This window comes from Aspergillus pseudotamarii, assembly GCF_009193445.1.
Source record: "Aspergillus pseudotamarii strain CBS 117625 unplaced genomic scaffold BDV38scaffold_78, whole genome shotgun sequence".
In the NCBI taxonomy this organism is placed as follows: Eukaryota; Fungi; Ascomycota; class Eurotiomycetes; order Eurotiales; family Aspergillaceae; genus Aspergillus; species Aspergillus pseudotamarii.
In genome coordinates, this window is record NW_022475092.1 from 136,409 (window position 1) to 155,698 (window position 19,290).

The 19,290-nt window shown below is 47.5% G+C and overlaps 8 protein-coding genes across 8 annotated transcripts; 3 read left to right on the forward strand and 5 right to left on the reverse strand.

The window, feature by feature from the left end:
- Positions 1 to 102: 102 nt before the first annotated feature.
- Positions 103 to 630, forward strand: BDV38DRAFT_287521 (uncharacterized protein; the record flags this gene model as incomplete). Its single annotated transcript, XM_032060887.1, has 1 exon — positions 103 to 630. The coding sequence occupies one exon, from the start codon at positions 103 to 105 to the stop codon at positions 628 to 630; it is 528 nt and encodes a 175-aa protein (XP_031908769.1).
- Positions 631 to 1,696: 1,066 nt separating this feature from the next.
- On the reverse strand, positions 1,697 to 2,232 carry BDV38DRAFT_287522 (uncharacterized protein; the record flags this gene model as incomplete). The annotated part of the gene is made up of 5 exons (XM_032060888.1): positions 1,697 to 1,755; positions 1,825 to 1,929; positions 1,991 to 2,006; positions 2,072 to 2,128; positions 2,182 to 2,232. 5 exons carry the CDS (start codon positions 2,230 to 2,232, stop codon positions 1,697 to 1,699), a joined length of 288 nt encoding a protein of 95 aa, XP_031908770.1.
- Positions 2,233 to 5,145: 2,913 nt separating this feature from the next.
- BDV38DRAFT_260551 (cation diffusion facilitator family transporter) lies at positions 5,146 to 7,735 on the forward strand. Its single transcript, XM_032055934.1, has 9 exons — positions 5,146 to 5,962; positions 6,014 to 6,063; positions 6,119 to 6,163; positions 6,213 to 6,360; positions 6,410 to 6,490; positions 6,552 to 6,622; positions 6,677 to 6,911; positions 6,969 to 7,048; positions 7,124 to 7,735. The coding sequence occupies exons 1-9, from the start codon at positions 5,881 to 5,883 to the stop codon at positions 7,409 to 7,411; spliced, it is 1,080 nt and encodes a 359-aa protein (XP_031908771.1). The 5' UTR covers positions 5,146 to 5,880; the 3' UTR covers positions 7,412 to 7,735.
- On the reverse strand, positions 7,444 to 7,840 carry BDV38DRAFT_202360 (uncharacterized protein). Its single transcript, XM_032052473.1, has one exon. It carries the CDS (start codon positions 7,740 to 7,742, stop codon positions 7,476 to 7,478), a length of 267 nt encoding a protein of 88 aa, XP_031908772.1. The 5' UTR covers positions 7,743 to 7,840; the 3' UTR covers positions 7,444 to 7,475.
- Positions 7,841 to 7,933: 93 nt separating this feature from the next.
- BDV38DRAFT_274913 (uncharacterized protein) lies at positions 7,934 to 11,557 on the reverse strand (the record flags this gene model as incomplete). Its single annotated transcript, XM_032057927.1, has 7 exons — positions 7,934 to 8,206; positions 8,256 to 8,627; positions 9,548 to 9,826; positions 10,002 to 10,106; positions 10,137 to 10,740; positions 10,795 to 11,395; positions 11,452 to 11,557. The coding sequence occupies 7 exons, from the start codon at positions 11,555 to 11,557 to the stop codon at positions 7,934 to 7,936; spliced, it is 2,340 nt and encodes a 779-aa protein (XP_031908773.1).
- Positions 11,558 to 12,303: 746 nt separating this feature from the next.
- On the reverse strand, positions 12,304 to 13,261 carry BDV38DRAFT_260569 (uncharacterized protein). The gene is made up of 2 exons (XM_032055935.1): positions 12,853 to 13,261; positions 12,304 to 12,791 (listed from the first exon to the last, which is right to left on the reverse strand). Exon 1 carries the CDS (start codon positions 13,152 to 13,154, stop codon positions 12,867 to 12,869), a length of 288 nt encoding a protein of 95 aa, XP_031908774.1. The 5' UTR covers positions 13,155 to 13,261; the 3' UTR covers positions 12,304 to 12,791; positions 12,853 to 12,866.
- A 722-nt stretch (positions 13,262 to 13,983) lies between these two features.
- Positions 13,984 to 15,104, forward strand: BDV38DRAFT_202443 (alpha/beta hydrolase). Its single transcript, XM_032052474.1, has 2 exons — positions 13,984 to 14,431; positions 14,524 to 15,104. The coding sequence occupies exons 1-2, from the start codon at positions 14,009 to 14,011 to the stop codon at positions 14,872 to 14,874; spliced, it is 774 nt and encodes a 257-aa protein (XP_031908775.1). The 5' UTR covers positions 13,984 to 14,008; the 3' UTR covers positions 14,875 to 15,104.
- On the reverse strand, positions 15,105 to 18,554 carry BDV38DRAFT_202444 (uncharacterized protein). The gene has a single exon (XM_032052475.1). It carries the CDS (start codon positions 17,848 to 17,850, stop codon positions 15,334 to 15,336), a length of 2,517 nt encoding a protein of 838 aa, XP_031908776.1. The 5' UTR covers positions 17,851 to 18,554; the 3' UTR covers positions 15,105 to 15,333.
- Positions 18,555 to 19,290: the final 736 nt, after the last annotated feature.

Sequence of the window (19,290 nt, forward strand, 5' to 3'; positions counted from 1 at the left end):
TAGCGGATAATTGACCCGCAACTCTGTCTTGGCGCTCTCCGTCCGTTCTATGCAGTGCTCGCCCTTGCTGATGAGTATGCGCCATTCGAAGGTGCTGGTGCCATGTCCTCTTGGAAAATCTCTTTCCCTACAACTCTCCGTCAATTCAAGGATGGTACCCCCACAGACGTTAAGACCCATGTGCCTTATACGGCTTTCAGCAGCGGGGATTTGCTCGCTGAAGAAACGTCGAAGGTAGTCTCATCAGGGGTGAATGATGATTCAAGTGACAGCGTTTATCATGGGAATATTCCCACAGTCCTGGCAATCAACCTCTCCAGTGACTACACGAAAGAACGGGATGAAGTATCTGATGCAAATGATAAGATTGAGTTGTCGAATTACGGTTTGCGTCTGCCGTTCTGGACTGCGACAGCGAAGGATGCGACTCTCTACATTACCCCAAAGCTAAAGGAGACACCCTGCATCTCATCATCCTTACCAGTGACAGCCTGTGGAGGTCTCGGCGAACCCTCGAGCTATGACTACACCAATGTTCCCAGTCTCCTTGAGACTTGGACAATTCAGAACTTGATTTCAGATGAAGGCAAGCCCCAGCGCGCCTGGCTTCTTGTCCCCTTTCCGCTGTAGCTTGAAGTGAACTTTGTGTGATTTCAACTGCTTCTAGGTCTAGTTGGTGTATTTAGAATCTACCAATTACCATATTTCTCCGTGTTACTCAACTGTACGAAACCCCTTCAAATTACAACGAGAACTACTTGCTGGGCTACAAACAAAGTGATGAATCCTTGTATGTGTGGAACCTCTGGGCTACCTCTTTTACGTCACCGCAGAAACTTCAGCGTGAATATAAAGGGCGAGAAAAAGCCTTCGTCACACGGTTTATCCAGAGTGGGCTGTTCCCATCAGAATACGATTTCGTCCTTCCGCGAGCTATGTGGAAATAGGGTAGGACTATTCGTACCCTTGAGGGACCAGCCATAATAATTGTGTCATCAACGAAGACAAAAGGGGATCTTTCTAGTGGAGATGCTCCCGACCGGAGTTGCATGGAGAGTAAGGTCTCTTCAATCGCTCATATTCACGAAGTCGGTGATTCCGAAGATATAGAAAGCAGTACTAACACTCTAGAGCACCCATTACCTCTCTATCCACCAACTTCCCAGCAAGTTACCGTTCACTGTGAATTAAGAGTTGCTAGTCCTTATATTGTTCTAGATATTCAAGCACTGAGCGGTTACGCTGGCATTGACACTGATTCCGGAACTCATGGTGTGTGCCCGATGATACCTCTAGATAAAGGAGGATAATATATAGCTGATCATTCGCAATTGATCTAAACTAAATGAAGACGTAACCGAAAAACAAAGGTGTCTGTTCAAATAGCTTTGATTACCCTTTTAGGCTTCATCAATTTAAAGCATACTACGACCCACAATGCTGCCCAGTAGATGCACCGGTAAATAATCTCAATGAAAGAACCCCAAATGGACAAAAAAAGCAAAGCTATTGTGTCATTTTGATGCTATGATATAAAACTCTATCCAAGCCCGCATTCGCTTCGTAACAGAACCCACTCGCTAGAAGACCATAACTAACAGAACCGAAGGTGAAGAAAAAAACAACAGTAGGATAACGCTGGCTTGCGTCAGGCATGCCAATCCTGAGCCGTCATTCATGGCGCTGTACAGCCCCTTTAAGCCTTGTTGGGGTAGCCAGAAGCGCGCTGCACGAAGATGAAGGCAGAGGTGAACTCTATGTTTCGAGTTAGAGGCGAATCATAGGAGGGTATGTGGGTATGTGAGGCGGTCCAGGGATACTAACCGGTGAAGGAGACCTGCTTGTCGAGAGTAGAGTCGAAGAACTCCTCGAATGCGGCGGCACCTTGTTCGCCGTAGGCCTGCTTGAGCACGTCCAACTCGACCAGTCCTGCATTGTATGGTTAATGTCCGACTTTTGTTGAAGCCGTTGAATGTATCAGATTGCTTACCATCGTTATCGCCGTCCTGAATACAATGTGTCAGTTAATACTTCAAGGTTGTGGTTGTGTATGGAAATATGATTGACATACCATTGCCTTGAACTCCTGCAGCAGACCCTTGATGGTGTCCAGGGAGTAGGTAACATCCTTGGGAATAATTAGCACAATGAACCATGGCGATCAATGAATATGGTCCTTACGGCGGGGTCGCTGCCCTCCATGACAGTGTTGTAGAGCTTGGTGCTGACCATTTTGGCGAGTGTTAAAGAGTAGATAAAGTTGGAAGGGTGTGTTTTTGTTTGAGTGACTGAAGTCTGAGTGATTGAAGTCTTGACTGTTGGAGTGATGTGATCGCTGGGCTTGTTGATGTTTTGGTTTTGGAGGGGCAGACTGGGCCTCTTTATAGATTTTCTTCTTACAGCAAAAGATTGACTTTTGTATGTGAGAGCTGCTATGAGACGCAAATAGAAGTCAACTGCAGTCGCAAGTCCACTTGCTGACCGGTCAGTGGGGGCGGATGGGGCCAAACTGCCGCCGCATAGCCCTAATCTGCAGTCGACGCTACTCCTTTGTATGCAGCTCAGCTCACCCCACACATATCATCCATGACTGTGCATATCTTCCGACAAACCAGGTTATGTCTACTAGAGGCTCTATCACATCTGGGGTTACATGTTGGTCCAATCTTCGAGCGTAAGTGATTTTGATGAACTCTATAGCCTGGCTAGTAAGGATTCGGAAGACTCATTGCACGTATAACCATGTCTCATATGAAAAGTTCAGAGTCGCGGAATACATTCCATTACCTGCAGAAAACGAATGTGCTAAGATCACCTTGCATCTTGATTGTAACAGTTTCGCGAAGAAGCGCCCCAAAAGTTCCGGTGGCATAAGCTTGTGGTTGTGGGGGCGGCGGGTATAACCTAAAATCTGACGCTTACTCGGCTAATTAATTAAATTGTATTGTTACATAATTTGTGGCCCCCACGGCATATGGCGCTTAGCGCAGCTGGGACAATTATGGAATGATGGAAAGGAGTTAGGGTACACTCATCTATTTTCTTCAGGGGCCAAAAGTGGTCAATACATAGCTGTAGACGGAAGGTGGAGGTGCTGGACAAGGATGAAGACTCAGCTTCGAATTCTACTCTAGGGCTATTCTATAACAGGTTGCCCCAAAGACAGTTAGGTAGAATCAAGGCATTCTGGGGTTAGTTTAGCTCAGAGGAAGGGGCCAATGTCACTCTTACATTCTACACCTTTGGAACATGATTAAATGCACCGGTTCTTCGGGCTGCATCTAGGATGTCCACCTCCCAATGGTGGATTTACATTAGTAAGGAGAATTTGATCTTACTCCAAAGCTATCCATCTAACTGTAATACGGCTAAACTGATTCATAAAGAGAGATAACCTACGTGTAAAGCGAAAAACTGGGTGACTGATTCGGGGGGTAATCATCAGGCTCTGTCTTTGTCACCCCGGGTAAGAGAAGCTCGTGGCATTTGTTCAATAGTTTCTGCTTGACCTCATCATGCCCTCTCCATCTGTGTAGCACCCGGCAGTTCCCATACAAGTTGAACGCTTCGATAACCTGATACGGTGTGGGTGGTACATGGTCTTCTAAGCTAGAGAGCTTGAACCCATATATGTCTTTGAACACCCTTCTCCATGAGCCGGCAACGGACTTGTCCTTCCTTCCATAATGAGGAAGTAGTCTTCTCGGATGTTCGCACCATAAGCTGCCTCGTTTCGTGGCTGGTTTGATGACGACCCCGTCGTTGATAACCCAATATTCAGGATGGAATTTCGGATTTCATGGTAAGGGCAACTCTTTTTGTCAGGTTATCAACGGCTCTTCTAATCTCTCGGAGCTCGGAAAGAAGATCGTGCCCCAGTGGGTTTGCGAGGGCTTTTGTGTGCATATCCATCGTGATAGGAACGGGGTTAAATAGTTCCCGTTCTAATGAACGTCTATGTTCCCAATATATCAGTCCAGAGAACGGCTAGTGAGTCAGAATGAAATACAAAGTCGTAAGGTAGCTGTGATTAGGTAACGTACTGCGGTGTCTCGCCACCTAGGCCTCTTCGGGCTTTGCTCGGGGCACACTGACTGTGATTAACCTCTTTAATATTCTATCTTTGTCGAGGATGATTATAGTTGAGGGTCAGAGCCAGAGAGACGATGAAAGATGCAGAAGAAAAAGATTAGAGGGAAACACGAATCTTGGTGAAGAGAAAGCCGATAGATTCACTACTTAAACAGAAGGAGCGGATCCCCTATTAGAGTCACTCCATTACTCCCCTCTCTGTATCAAGGAAGCAAAGCATTGTATGGAAGTGAAGTACCCAGACTTATACAAGCAGCTACTAGTACTATGTCCTAATTCTCATCGCTTATTTCTTGTTTCTTTGGGGAGATGGGGAGGATTGAGTGGAAGAAATAAGCACCAATTCATGTCCAACCTTTATCTGTCCATTCTCTTGCACGCTTGCTTAGATGTAACATGCTTAGAATATTACAAACAACATATAACAAGGGAGGGGTCAGCAAGAGAAACGGGTCCTGTGCCGTTGTCCATACAACACACCTCAAAGAGTAAACAAGTGGGTTGGAGGAATATCATGCACCACTCTGGGGCTTTGGGGAATCGAGAATCACTTCTAATCAAGTACATTGTGGCGTAGACTGAAGGGAAGATCTGGTTAACATCAATGGTCCTATGTCCATACCCTAAGACAGACACCGGATACACTGCATTCCATTCATAAGGAATCATAATATCTGTCGGGAACGTATAAGTTCTCAAATATATATCAGCCTTTATGGCGAAGACAATCATGTATTCTGGAAAAATCACTACAAAGTGTGAGAGTGCCGACACATTTAGCAATTACTTCCCGTGTTATGAAAGCGGCTTAAATATCGATGGCGGGTCGGGTGTCTTGGCGTGAGGACCTTGAGGGTGAGGACCTTGGGGAACAGACTCAGACTCAGTCCAATTGGATGGATGGCATTCCAGATCTGTGGGGGGTTCCTGGATCTTAACCTTATCTAAACGTCAGAGATCGCCTTCTGAGCCCTATCTCGATCTATATTCTATCCAGTCCTCCTATACTTGGCCTGATTTCGTTCCTTGTACAGCAGAATACCCCTTCTATCGGTCACTCACCCATCGGTCCTCGCTTCGGACGCAAAGAGGATAGCGCAGATTACCTAATTCCCTCCCAGCTGCATCGCTGACTACGCAAAACATAGCATAACTCTTTTATGACACACTGATACGGCAAATTAAACGAAGCCTTTCTGACGCCCGGAAAAGATCGTGTCGACCGCGTACAAGTGGTCACAGGTGTACTTTGCATTCTGCCATCATGCAGAACTGCGGGTCAATATAACGAGAGTTACATCGACAGCCGAGACTTAACACCTTTCAATATGAGAACAGCAGACACTAATATTGATTGACCTACACCAGAAACACCCCTAGACTTTCTATCTGGAGGTATTCGATATCTTTCAGTCATCTATAGAGAGGGAGCATTTTCTCATGCAATTGAACATGAAAAGCGATACCCCAAGAGCCCAGTGTGGCAAATTGAGTTCAGCGACGGTTCCCTTCTGACACATACTTGCCTAAAGCTGCTTGGCGAAACATGACAAGTCAATCATATCCGTGGGCCTTCGCAGAGAATCCACTAGAATGGCTTTTCCCATAGTGGCCTGACGATAATCCCGGTCCCAATCCGACTAATATTGCGCATTCTGACACGGAAGGTTTTCCCCGTAAGGCTTTAAAATGCTTGATCGAGCCAGTTTTCCCCTTCTCTCTTTTCCATCCGCTAAGTTTTCCACATCGGCCTGAATTGTCCTAAGCGGCGGGTATATCTCTCTCGCCATGGTCCTACACTTGACGCAGCTACAGCGTCTTTCGCTTGTGATCGGTATCTCACTTTGCTTCTTCCTCGCTGAAATTTCCGGTATCTTATCTCTCCTGGATCTAGCAACACAATCTCACTTACTGTCACTAGTTGGATTCTACACAAAATCACTCGCCCTCGTGGCTGACGCATTCCATTATGTGAGTCGGAGGGATTTTCCGCGTCGGAGCTTGATGGCCGTGCTAACGTATGCAGCTCAATGATATCATCGGATTTATCGTGGCATTTGCTGCTGTGAAGGTACGTTGGCTGATTGTTTCAACAAGACAGGTCGTCTAATACAAAATAGATATCCTCAAAGAAGGATTCGCCAAAAGACCTCTCCTTTGGCTGGCAGCGGGCTCGCCTACTCGGGGCATTTTTCAATGGTGTCTTTCTTCTCGCCCTTGGAGTCAGTATTTTCCTACAGTCGATTGAGCGATTTATCAGCCCGCAAGGTATACCTAACTGCCTGCACCTTTGAAACCAAGCTGACAGGTAGTTTAGTGGTTGAAAGTCCAAAGCTGGTCCTTATTATTGGTTGTGTCGGGCTTGCCTTGAATATACTGAGCGCGTCTTTCCTTCACGGTTCGTTCTCCCGAATCTCTTACCTACGCAGAAACTAATTGATGGGGGTTTATTCATCCAGAGCACGACCATTCCCATGAGAACACTCCCGGGGGGAACCTAGACGCGAGTGCTGAAAGTGGCATCAACGAGGTAACCGAACCTGTTAATTGTGAATACGAGAAGAGTACTGAAGATCCGTCACAGGCTTATACCTTCCATACCGGCCACAGACACAATAACATCCAAGCTCAGAAGAAGGGATACGACCTTGGCTTGCTCGGTGTTTTCATCCACGTCCTTGGAGATGCCTTCAATAACGTCGGGGTCATAATCTCTGCGTTGATCATCTGGCTCACACATTCTGCCTCCCGGTACTATGCAGACCCGGCTATTAGTATGGCAATCGCCCTAATGATCATGGGAACATCTATTCCCCTCGGTTTGTGCTGCCCTTTTCTATGAATTACCTTATTTTCCAGACTAATCTTCCATCCAGTAAGGAACTCCGGCCTTATTCTGCTGAACAGTGTCCCCAAGGGAATCGATCTGAGTGACGTGAAACATGACCTTGAACTAGTACGTTTCCATCCCGATATACCCTGCCTGCCCCATGCCTGGACTTATTTTTGTATTAACATGAACATGAATCAGTTGCCCGAAGTCTCATCCGTTCACGAGTTACACGCCTGGCGTCTAAACCAGGAAAAGGCACTCGTTTCTGTGCACGTTGGCCTTCCCGACATTCGCATCTCAGAGTTCGTGAAGCTTGCAAAGACTATGAACGAGTGCTTCCACAGCTACGGTATCCATTCTGCAATTGTGCAGCCGGAGCTCAGTCAGACAGTAGAGAACACCACCACGAAGGGAGCCGAAGGGAAATCAGAATCATGTCAAATTACTTGCGGCTCTTCCTGTGAGCTGCTTACGTGCTGTGGCTAAGGGGGCCAAAGGCAATACTTGGTCTAACTTAGGTCATTGTATTGGTTCTTCACGTTACAGGGGATTATTTAACTTCTGAGGGTGTTGAGGGCTGTGGACTCAATTTACATAACACAATGTTGAGCATGGTAGGAGATCCAGTATTTATTTTCTCCAGGGGCTTCCTTGATAAGTGAGGCTGGAGAAAATGGAAGATCCAGATGTAATTGACGCTGGAATGACCTGCATATCCAAATAATTGTAACATGAAGTCACCTTCTCCGCTCAAGGGGACATGAACACATGATCTACATCGTACAATCCAAAAGGTTCTACAACTTATCAGCACCATCTCTTTTCTGTTGTACTTTACTGTAGGGTATAACTAGAACAGCCTCCAATAAGGGACATACAGCCACATCTAGGAAATACTCTGTCTGGAAACTCAAAGGCACAAGTGGACCCCAAGTGTATTGGAAACAAGAATAACCCCGATAACTCCACTTTCAGTAATAACTAGTAACTGTTTCATCGCCTGCGAAATTATTCGTTTTGCAAAAGTAAAAGACCGATATGAAGGCCGTCATCGGCCATGAGAAAGCCCCAGAGCCCAACCACTTTGCCGTGAGGAATACTGACTTCACGTTCATCAGGGGTTCTGGAGCTTAGGACATCCTGTCTGAGAAGCCCTGAGAATAAATTGATATAGTAACGCCAGATGGAACCGCCCATCCCGGGCCTCGTTACTTCAGTGGGAGGTATGTCGATTAGCCCACGGATAGTTCTTTGCCCGGTGTCCCGGTGTACGGTATGAAACTGAATCACTGGTTAGTACTCGTGTCCTCGGAAAGTCCCAGAGACTCACATTTATCGAAACAAGGCCCACCCTATCTCTAAATAACTCAACTATAACAATACTATCACTCCGGCCGAGCTCTACGGAACGTGGAGTTTGACGTCCAGTGATATCACCTATGTCTCTAGAGAAACCAGATTGATAGGTAAGCCGTAGTCCAACTATAACATACGGATGCCCAAGGCTGTAGAACCCCGTCACAGACGAGAGATTGTCATCCTGGTTTGCCTCTTTGAATAGAGCTTTCTGCGGTGCAATCCATGGACGATAGATAGAAATCTTTGATGGATCCCAGGTTACCAGCTGTGTTCCGGTGGCCTTGGGGCTGGAGATGACACGTGGAAAATCCCATGCGTCATTAAATACCCAGGCAAGAGCTGACTGGACAACTTAGGTGAGAAATACTGGAATATACACGGAAGGAAATTATTGGGTCTTCTTACCAGCTCTTCCAGACGGCTTTCCGGAAAACGCAGAATATTGTTATGTTCATCCATCGATAATGAGCAGTCATTGGGATACATTTCAGTGCGCATAGAAGTGGATATTGACACTTGGATTACACGGCCAAGATGATATCTTCCACTCGAAGACATTGTATCCTTAGTTACCAGTATTGTTATTCCGGTGATTCTCTCTCCTTGCGTCAAGGTTCAATGAGCCTCCTTCCGAAATCCACTGGCCGACAATTGCTGGTCACCGGGATCCATAATATTCTATACATAGGCCAGAAAGCTCACTGGAACGGCGAGGGCGCCCATCACCACCTTTTGAGAATAATATTTTCTTGACCCTATCCAGGGCCGCAGACGTACAGACCAGACATTGGTTGGATCTCTCTTTTATCAGATCGGACCCTAACGGCGGGGCTGGTTTTGCCTGTGAAGAAGTAGAATCTAGCAAATGCCCCACGCCACGACTGCTGGACATGCTAGAATCCAATCTTTCATACTGCAAATGAAAACTCTGAAACGAATGGTTGCTAACCTTGATCACACCAGTTATAGTGGGCTCTTACCACGATAGTAGACTGTGTACTTACCTCTGGATGCGCCGCGAAACCTGTTATCTGCTGACCCTCGGGAGCTCGAAGCGTTTCAATAGAGTACTCTTTGCTGGCTTTATGTGGAGAAAGGTCGTGTGGAAACCTTGGAGGCGTTGGAAGTGAGAGCTTCGTCGAAGACCACTCTTGGAGCTCATTCGGCGTGAAAACAGCCTTATTTCCATAATTCGTGTCGATCTGACAGCCGGAAATGACGCGTTCTCAGAATGATACCCCTAAGAGGAATGTGTTGACATACCTGAAGAGAAACAATTCCACGAGGTGTAGCAGCCCGCTCATATGTAATACTGACCACCCTCTCCCCTGCAGGTCCGTCAATGAAAGACGATACCTCCATTCGACCCTGACGGCCAAAATGCATACTGTCTTGGTTATCGAAGTAAAATGTCAGACCTACGATAGGAGCCGAGTATTCCTGGATGTGTGCCACTATCCTTGTGAGATGAGCCAGATTTTGGCCATGGTTACCACCAAAGTCCATAACCAGCATTACATTGAATGATCCGGGTGGAAAACACTGCAGGGCGGGTGTCAGTGGTCCCCTTGGACAAACTGGTGTCCACAAAGGCTGCAACGGCACATCCTCCAATCTCGCTGATGCCTCCCGAAGTATGGCTAAATCTACCATTTTGAATGCCTTTAGAGCAATTAGCCAGTGCAGCCCCCCGTAGACCTATCAGGCTGCTACTTACATCAAACCCAGCAACAATTAGAGCCCTCTGTACCCCCTTCGTCAATGACAACGTTCCGAAAGCGACATTTGGGCCCCCGTCTCCTATGTCGCCTACCCAGCTGGTCTAAGAAATATCGGAGCCTTTCTGCAAGACCACTCTCACTCCCACAACTCCATTTACACGGGTAGCTAGTTCAAAACCTGCAATACGATGTGAAATGGGAATTTCCACCTTGACTTGAGATCCCGGCGAGATATATCCGAGGGAGTAATCCCGGCAACTTTGAGTAGGAGAGTCGAAGACTTCAAAGCGAAAGCCTGCAATGAACTTCTGCGAATTGAAGCTGACCGTAGAAAGCCATAGTTTACGCACTTCACCCTTATTTACCGGCAAAATAAGTCTTCTATCAAATAGCTTCCTGCTGCCAACACGTATATATTCGTGGCCATTTGTAGATAATTGGGTCGTGATGATTTGTCCAGGACCAAGGTCACTGAGTCCTTGCTGCAGCTTTAGCCCTGAATCATTATCATCAATGTACAAATGGCCACTCAAGCCAAGGCCTTTCATGTGTTCAGCAAGCAAGGACGCATTGATACCGACAATATTCCACATTCTCTGTCGATTTTGAAGATATGCAGAGTCAACATGGCTCGACAAGGCATGCCTAATTGCGAAGTAAGCCTTTCGCCAATCTTCATCTACCGCAACCTCAATTGGCAATGCAAATCCCATTTCAAAGTCTGGGCGGAATCGACTTCACCAAAACCACTGAGGGAGTGACGTGGGACGTGCCACATAGGCAGCTGACATTGATGCCAATCGCAGACGTCCGATATCACTTGAGGGGAGCAGCTCGATAATCATATACAACACTTCAGCTGGGAGACGAGAAAATATATCCCCGGACCCTTGAAATGACCGTAAGGTTATGGAGCGGGTGGGCGCTGGGGAAACCCTGTGCCCACCACAAATGCGCAATATCTGTGCCACATTTCGAGGTGGCAAGTGCTCGGCCAGAAAGTATCTATATCCTTCATCAACGATCTTCTTGATAGGATCACCAGCAGGCTTTTGAAACTGGATTGAACCTCCAAAATCGTGGCCTGGCCGAACATAGCGGTGTCGGCTCCAGGTAGTACAATACATCAAATTATGAAATATAGACGAAAATTTACTAAGATCAGACAGCCCGTCAGGGACCCTCTGTAGCAAAATGTCCCAGCATATTGCATGGAAGAAAAAGCTCCAAGGGAGCTGGGAACCCTCATAGTAAAGGAAGTATTCTTCCAAGGTTGCACTAGCGTCGCGGTAAGAACTTTCAGGACCCAGAGGGGCAATTATACTGTCATCGGAGTCGACATATCCAACACCACTCAAAGTCGCAACATCTGAACTCTCACGGCGCGAAACTGTATCAAATTAACTTTTCAACAACGTAGGTAAAAGCTAACCGGGTAAGACGAACCGGCGCGAAGCTGTTGATACCATTGCAAGTCGTCGTCCGGTAGTACTCCAGGCGCGAAAGAGGTACGGCGAATGAGCACGCCGCATATCACACAGAAGTGGAGCATTACGGCCGGCTGCTTGATGAGTTGCAGCGAATCAATTCAAAATTGGAGGAATTCCTTTGACTGGGATCTCGGTGGATATGTAACTTTGAATAGGCGCCAACCTTCACATCCTTCAAAGATTCCCTTCTGCATGTTTTGGAATGGTTTTCATTAGCTCGTGGCCTGAACGATCTGGCTAGGGCCGTCGTCATGTGATTTATTAGGTATGAACCCGTGCGGCAGCCTGTCCCAATGTGTCAGAGCATTTATACGAGCGGCAAAGACAAGGAGGCCATAACCCAAACACTAAACGTTGCCATTGCTTAGTTGAAAGCAAATGGCCCACTTCGCTCCTATCACTGGTGACAAGCATATTTCTACTGTTGGCGATGTTTTCGGTATCGATTGAAACAACAACATTTCCAACCTAGCTCACATCAGTCGTTACTGTAAATTAGTGTATTAATAGTAGAAAGATACACGATCTCTACGTCTTGACAGAGGAGCTCTAGCACCAGGTGCATTGATACAGTTCTGTAAAGTGCAGTGTCTTTCTCGATTTGATGAACCTTACCTTCACCATCCTCTAAGCCAATAAATAATGGAAGCTCTAGAGAGGCCTACGTATTTCAAAAATAACGTTACTATTTACGCCATAATCCAAACGTGGGTACATACGATCAGAGCCACCTCATATACCTTGAATCCTAACTACTATTACCAGAATCTTGTCATATTATAGTCAGAGCTCGGCGATATAGTCACGTTCTTATTTGGTATTCCATGACATAATAAATATATAGATAATGCCGTTCTTAAACCTGGCTACGCCGATCCCCTCTCGTCCGTGAGATATATAGGTGTCTATGAAACAAATGGGTCTGGTTCCTCGCCAAGACACCCGCACTTAGGCATCATTATTGGTCGTCCAGACTGTCCAGTCAGAACAAGCGCTGTGCTTTGATTGTTGGCCACTATTCCTCCTGCAGTTAGGGCTGACACGTTGAGTTCTTATGATGTAAGCTGTCAAATATATCTCAACTCCCTCAGCATGATATTTTCTTAGGGCAACTTTACGGCGAGCAAGATTAGCACTAGGGTTGTGCGATCTCCGTTCCCGGCACAAAACTCGGTGCTAGAGATGCGATTGTCACTTGAGGCACCCTAAAAGCCTCGATGACCATTTCAGGCAAAGAAACGAATTCTCAGACAATGGCCAGTAGAAACGAGGAAAGGGGAAACGATACCTCATTAGGTAAGGTTCCCTAGCCATCTGAAGGTGTTTTACTTTACTTTCAAAACGCTAAACGTGATAGATTATGTCACTACATTATCCAAAAGCCACACAGATGCCCATGGCAACCGTGGCGGTCGTAATGTCAGAAATGAGGAGGACTAGGAGATTATATCCCATGGTGATGCGGATGAGAAGTGGCATGAGAATGAAGAGCACGAAGTGTCCCACAGAAATTGCGGGAAAGTCAGTATCATGTTGAATCTTGGACAACGAAAACTTAATCTTTTTTCCTGTGAATGGCACAAGGCCATCGAGACCCAGCATCCTGATGACTGTGATTGTGCCAGCAGGGTGTCCTCTGAACACTTCGAGGGTTAACATGGTGTTGGATTATTGCATCAGGTTTATCTCAAAAGAAAGCGGTCTAGCCATCCCAGCAATGTACTTAGAAATGTTAGTGAAATACATGGATGTGTGGTGTCCGACGCGCAAGATAAAAATTGCTCAAACAGATACTTCCGACGATACAAGTCATTCAGATAACTCAGGATTTCAGACTATTCGGGTGATTCGAATTGTATCGATGGGTATAGGCCACAAGTTGGCAATTTTCTGATCCATGCAGCGCGCCTGGTCATCCATCTAGTTTGTCCATGTATGAATTAGCAGTTCTAGTAGGAGCATTTACACTTCGTTGTCTGAGAAAGCAAATATCCCACTACGTATGCTCCGCACCTTGGTCAATCTGTCAGCATCCCACCCCCGGCATATCAAATTCTCTACGAAGCTGGACCCGGCGCGAGACTACAGGTTGCCATAATTATTATACAGATCCCTAGGCGAAGGTTCCAATTTTGTAATACGCATATGACGTTAGCTTTGCCCATATTATACTAGTTGTATATAGTAATTGACCCCACATAGCTCGATCTAATTGGCCCGTTCGTATTCCCGGTACGATTTGATTCTGAACCCTAATCGATCAAGAAGGATCGTTGCGCATAGCCTCAACTCCACGACAAATTAAACCAATATACAGCCTTTTCACCCAAAAAAACACCTGTTGCTATTCAATGTCAATATGCCGGTATACCCGGTGAATTACACCATAAAACCTCAATTCCCTGGTCCATCCAAATAACCATGAATATAAAACCCCCAACTCTCCCACATCATCCCCCCATCTACCAACACACCCATCATCGTCCACCCTAACAACCCCCATCAACCCAACCATGTCCCAGCCCAAACAACCCCCAACCCTCCTCCTAGCCCCAGGCTCCTGGCACACCCCAACTAGCCTGATCTACCTGCAAACTGCCCTCCAAAAAGCCGGCTACCCAACCCAAACAATCGCCCATCCCACCAACGGCGCAGACCCGCCCACCAAAACCCTCATCGACGACACCACCAACTTCCGCCACACCCTCGCCCATCTCATCGAGCGAGAGGGCAAAGACGTCATCCTAATCGCCCATTCCTACGGCGGCCTCGTTATCTCCAACGCGGCCGAAGGTTTTGGGAAGAAGGATCGTGCCAAGCAGGGTCAGCAGGGCGGGATTGTGCTCATGGTTTATATGACTGCATTCTTGGTGCCGAAGGGAAAAAGTCTATTTGAGGCTTTGGGGGAGTATAGGCCTGCGAATATGGTTTTGGATGTTGGTGTTTATCCTTTTTTTTCTTAAAAAAAAAGAGTTGTTGGTGTGGTTCTGTGTACCTGTGTACTGGCTAATAAAATACTTCTATATAGGGCTCATACTGCCACGCAACCTCCGCAAAAGAATCCTTCTACCATGATCTCTCACCGGAGGTGCTGGCCGAAGCAGAGGCGCAGTTGACGCATACTTGCATTGGGGCGTATACGGAGAGTGTCAATTACGAGCCCTGGCGTGATATTCCCTGTGCTTATATCTTCTGCGAGGAGGATCGGGCGCTGGGGCTGCCTGTTCAGGAGATGTTGGTTGAGATGATGAGAGGGAGTGCCCCTTTCCCGATCCTGACGCGGAGGTTGAGGGCTTCGCATTCGCCGTTCTATAGTATGCCTGTGGAGACGGCGGAGGCGATAAGATATTTTGTTCGGGAGGTTGAGGGGGTTGAGTAGGGGTTTGTTTTGATTTTGGTTGCTTTGGTTGTGGTTTGGTTCTTTGTGGTCTCAGTTGATTTATGGATAGATTAATTAGTATACTTATGCTTATGAACTTTTGTGGGTTTACATATGCTCAAGGTTAACAATGTTTGTATTCTCGCTGGTTCAAGGGTATCAACTTAGACAGTCAATTGATGTCTCAAGTACATGTTTTCAGAACACTGGTGCACGGTCAGCCACTAAGTGCTTGTCAGTTTAACTGTCACTAGTAGCAAACAAAATCAGTCAGTCAGCAAAAACAACTGAGGATATCATCTGAACAAATCCAGGAAGACTTGGTTTAGATCAGAAATAAAAAGCTCCGAGATGCAGTCAACTACAGAAACCAACCCAACGCCACTCGCAAATGAGCATCCAATGCTTGGACAAATGCTGCACATCATCATCATAAGAAATGAAACAGGAAAAACAAAGCTACAAATCACGAAGCAGGCTGCCTTCCGCAAAGGGGTTCTCTGGGGACATATCCAGCATCGGCTTCGAAGCGTTCCGGTCTCCAGTGGCTACTCCATGGCCTTTGGGCTGTCCAGGCACAGCCACGACCTGTGCAGAACGAGCTAGAAGGCTGTTTGGGATGAACGGTTCCTCGCGAGATGGCGAAGGGTCCACAGGAGTTGTCGGAGACGTAGGCGCAGTACGTGAGTACTGGTGGCGCTGCTGGCTACTGGTGCTGCGGGTGGTATTGGAGCGCTTCCGGGTTCGAACGTCCGCAGTGGGCGACGGCAACTCCGGTCGTCTCCAAGTCGTCGCAGATGGAATTACAATCCCACCAGGGACCTCCGGTCCCGTCGCAGCATCCACAAGAGGCTTTCCAACTTCAACCGTGACCCCTCGTCCTTTACGAGTGTGCTGCGGAGGTTCTTGATAGACAGGAGTCAGATCGACAAGCGGCTTGGTCTTCACGGACTGTGACCGTTTGACAATGCCACTGGGGTCCGGCGCGTGCGTGGACGTCATTGTGTTAGAGCGGCTATTTGGTCGGCTATCAGCGCGACTACCAGGGCCAGCAAACGGACGACGCGTATCCACAGCGCCGATAAGGCCATTGGTGAATGGTTCTTCCGTAGCTTTCTTCTCCTTTTCTTCTCTTTCCTTCATTGCACGTTGGCGTTGAGTATAGGTTCGACCCAGAAGACCACCGGAGGCGAAAGGGGACTCATCCGACGACTGCGCAGCGGACAAGTCACTTTCATCAGAGAGCATTTTTGGAAACGATGAGGGTGGCGGCGCGTGCTCTCGTGTGCTCTTCTTCCTGGAGAACAGTTCCTTAGTCTTGGACGCCTTTGGACGATCGGTCGGCGAGTCGCTATTCTCCGCACCAGAGTTGAGAGGAGAATCCAAGTTCAACAATGGCTTGAAGGGCTTCTTGTGAGAAGTCAAGGCATCGCTTGCGTCCGCAGGGGCATCAGCCTGGTCCGCTGGGCTGCCCGCGCCGAGCTTTGTGACCAAATACCAACTGCGCCAGGATTGAACCGCTCGATGCCACGTATCAGCAATTGCTTTATCATTGGTGGAAAAGAAATGGACAAAGTTTTCCGTCGTCAGGAACATGCTTGATTTCTGCTGGCTTTTGATTGCCTGGCAGATCTTCTTTGGCGGTTTCACATTGTTGGAGAGATAGCTGGACGTGGGCGAGTAAATGTCAAAGTCAGACAGATGACACACGTTCACGGAGTCCTGGCAGTGCTCCTTCTTGGACAAAGTGACCTGTCCGTCCGCCCGCAATGTAATGTAGCGCTTGTCCCATTTGCGCGGACGCTGGGAATAATACATGTGCAGCGTCACCTCCGTGGACTGTTCACTCGGAGCGTGTCGCGAATCCAACAAAGCGAGCGCGTCGAGGCTGGCCGCGGGTACGATGATCAACGAGTTCTCCTGATCATGGGCCCATGAGTTCATGACGTCCCGGACGCACTCGTATGTGCGCAAAGGCCGCTCCAGTCCGAGTTCCCCGAAGGATTCCATTATAATGAACTTAGGTGGGTCAATCTGGCCCGCCAGACAATCTGCAGCTAGGAACAATAGGTCTTGAGCTGTTGTGGACGGGGTAACCCGAAGATTCAGGGACGTTTTCCTATACTGAACGACAACCCTGCGCTCGCCGGCATTGACTGCGGAAACGGGCGCGTCAATCCCGGGGAAACGATTTCCCACGCTCGTATCGATCGTTGTGACCTCCTTGGTCGCTTTGTCTGTAGAGCGCGAAGGCATGGGCATTTCCTTGTTCGAAAGACGTTTCGAGTCGTGGCTAGGAGGCCGGCTTGCAGGACCTTCTGCGTCTCTGCGCGGAGGCCGCTCCTCTGGCCTTTTGATGTCTCTCTCCCGCGTCGTGTGTCTCCGATGTGGAGCTGGTACTGAAGGCTTCCGGTCCTCTCCCGTCAAACGATTCATTGCATCCTGCCGATGTTTTTGACGCACCTCTTCTTCTTCCTCGCTGTCGGTCAGGAAGGGGTTCACCGCGGTTTCTTCCACGTTGAACGCCCTCCGTCGGTTCTGAGCTCTTGCCGACATCGCATGATACGGCGCATCCACCGGTTTGACATCATCTGGGCTGCCTCGCGCGGCTTTCTGGACTGCACCACCATTCGCGTCCCCGTTTGGCTTAGCTCGGTGGGCCAGGACACGGTCTCCCGGGACCGGTAGTGGAGGCGCGTTAGGGGACGATTCTGTCGCCGCCCTCTGACGCCGGTAGCGCGACATGCTCCTCTTGATTGCAGGGTTCGTCTCATTCGCCGCAGCTGCGCCATCCTGTAGCCCGGGTCGCGATGCGCTTGGGAGACTTGGAAGAGTCGACACCGGTGGCGGTTGTATTAGGTGTGGCTTTTGCGATGCGGCCTTCCTGACAGAGCGGTAGCGGGAAAATTTCATAGGCGTTGGGCCTTGGCCGGCAGCCACCATATTTTCGGGCTTTTCCATCGCCATTGCTGCCATTGTAAATGCTTCGCTTCGCGTACGGGTTCTCAGTCCTAGCAACGTCGCAGAGACACGGCAAGCATCGCACGTAAGGGTCCGCGCCGCAGTAAAGTGTTCTCGGTAATTGACACCGAACCACTGCTTTGGTGAAATTAAGGTCCAGAGATTGGGGGATAAAAGTAAAAGAAAAAAGAATGTAAGTTAAAAATAAGTTCGACGGTGTCAGTCTTAGTCCTGCACCACAGGTCAAAGCGGTCTCTCAAGAGAATAAACACAGAGGGATCGACACACCGAGGGGACGGTCGAGTGAAATAACAATGGGGTCTGCTTCTCGTTGGATGTGACCCCCTGAACGTTGCATGTATGTTTCACAAGACGTTTGACCAGCTCATTTCCCTCCAGTCAGTACATACGGTGCATGAATTTAAAGAAAAAGGGGCAGGGTGCGTTGAGACAGGGAAGACTGAATCTCAATCAGGGCTGGAATGTGCGGAGATATAGTGCAAATCAACAGTGGGGTGGGGGGGGAGGAGAGAGTGGAGAGAGAGAAAGATGGACGAGTCTGTAGTCGAAACCAGAGTGAAAAAGGTTGCGATCAGGTGGCAAACCTGCAAGCACGATACTGCACGCGGTAAGGAGGTAGGAATTTATTCAGGTACCCTTCGCACTAGGAATATCAGGAATGTGATCTGAGTCTGAGAACGGGAGTTAGGGAGAAAAAGAAGATGAATTAGAACCGGTGAGGAATGTTGTACCTTTTTTGTTTCTCTGTTTTTTATTTTTTCCTTTTTTCTCTGTACTATTTTTAATTTGAATTTTTTAAAATTAACAACTAACACTGACAGGGCGGATTCAACGATGACAATAAAATCAGGAAATAACGGCCAGTTTCGTGGGTTTGGCGTATCGAAGCGTCTGCCTTCCACTGCCGTTGCCCCCTTCAAGTCTAGCGTCTTCCCCAAGTGAGATTAACCCCACCCAAGAAGGCATAGTGCGCTGGGGAAACATCCGCGATGCCAATTGGTATGATCGCACTCTAGGGGCTAACAGAAAAAAAAAAAAAAAAAAAAAAAAAAAAAAAAAAAAAAAAAAAAAAAAAAAAAAAAAAAAAAAAAAAAAAAAGCAACCAACCCAAGTAGAGATTCACTCGTTTAATTAGATCGTTGTGGTAGGATCGGTCTGTCTTCCAAGAAACTAGTCTCTCTTGCCCTTCCAAGTTTTGCACCTCATTAAAAAAAGAAAAAATAAATAAATCAAGAAGAAAATACAAATCTTTTATTCCCGATGTCATTGTCATCATTCCTATTATGCAATAGAGACATTATGGACAGTTCCTTTTGGATCGTAAGTACTTATCGCGCACACTCACTCCACATACATGCATCCACCAAGTCCGATACACATTGTCTGGAACGTTCTTTGTTTCTCTTTCTTTTTTTTTTTTTCTTTTTTTTTTCC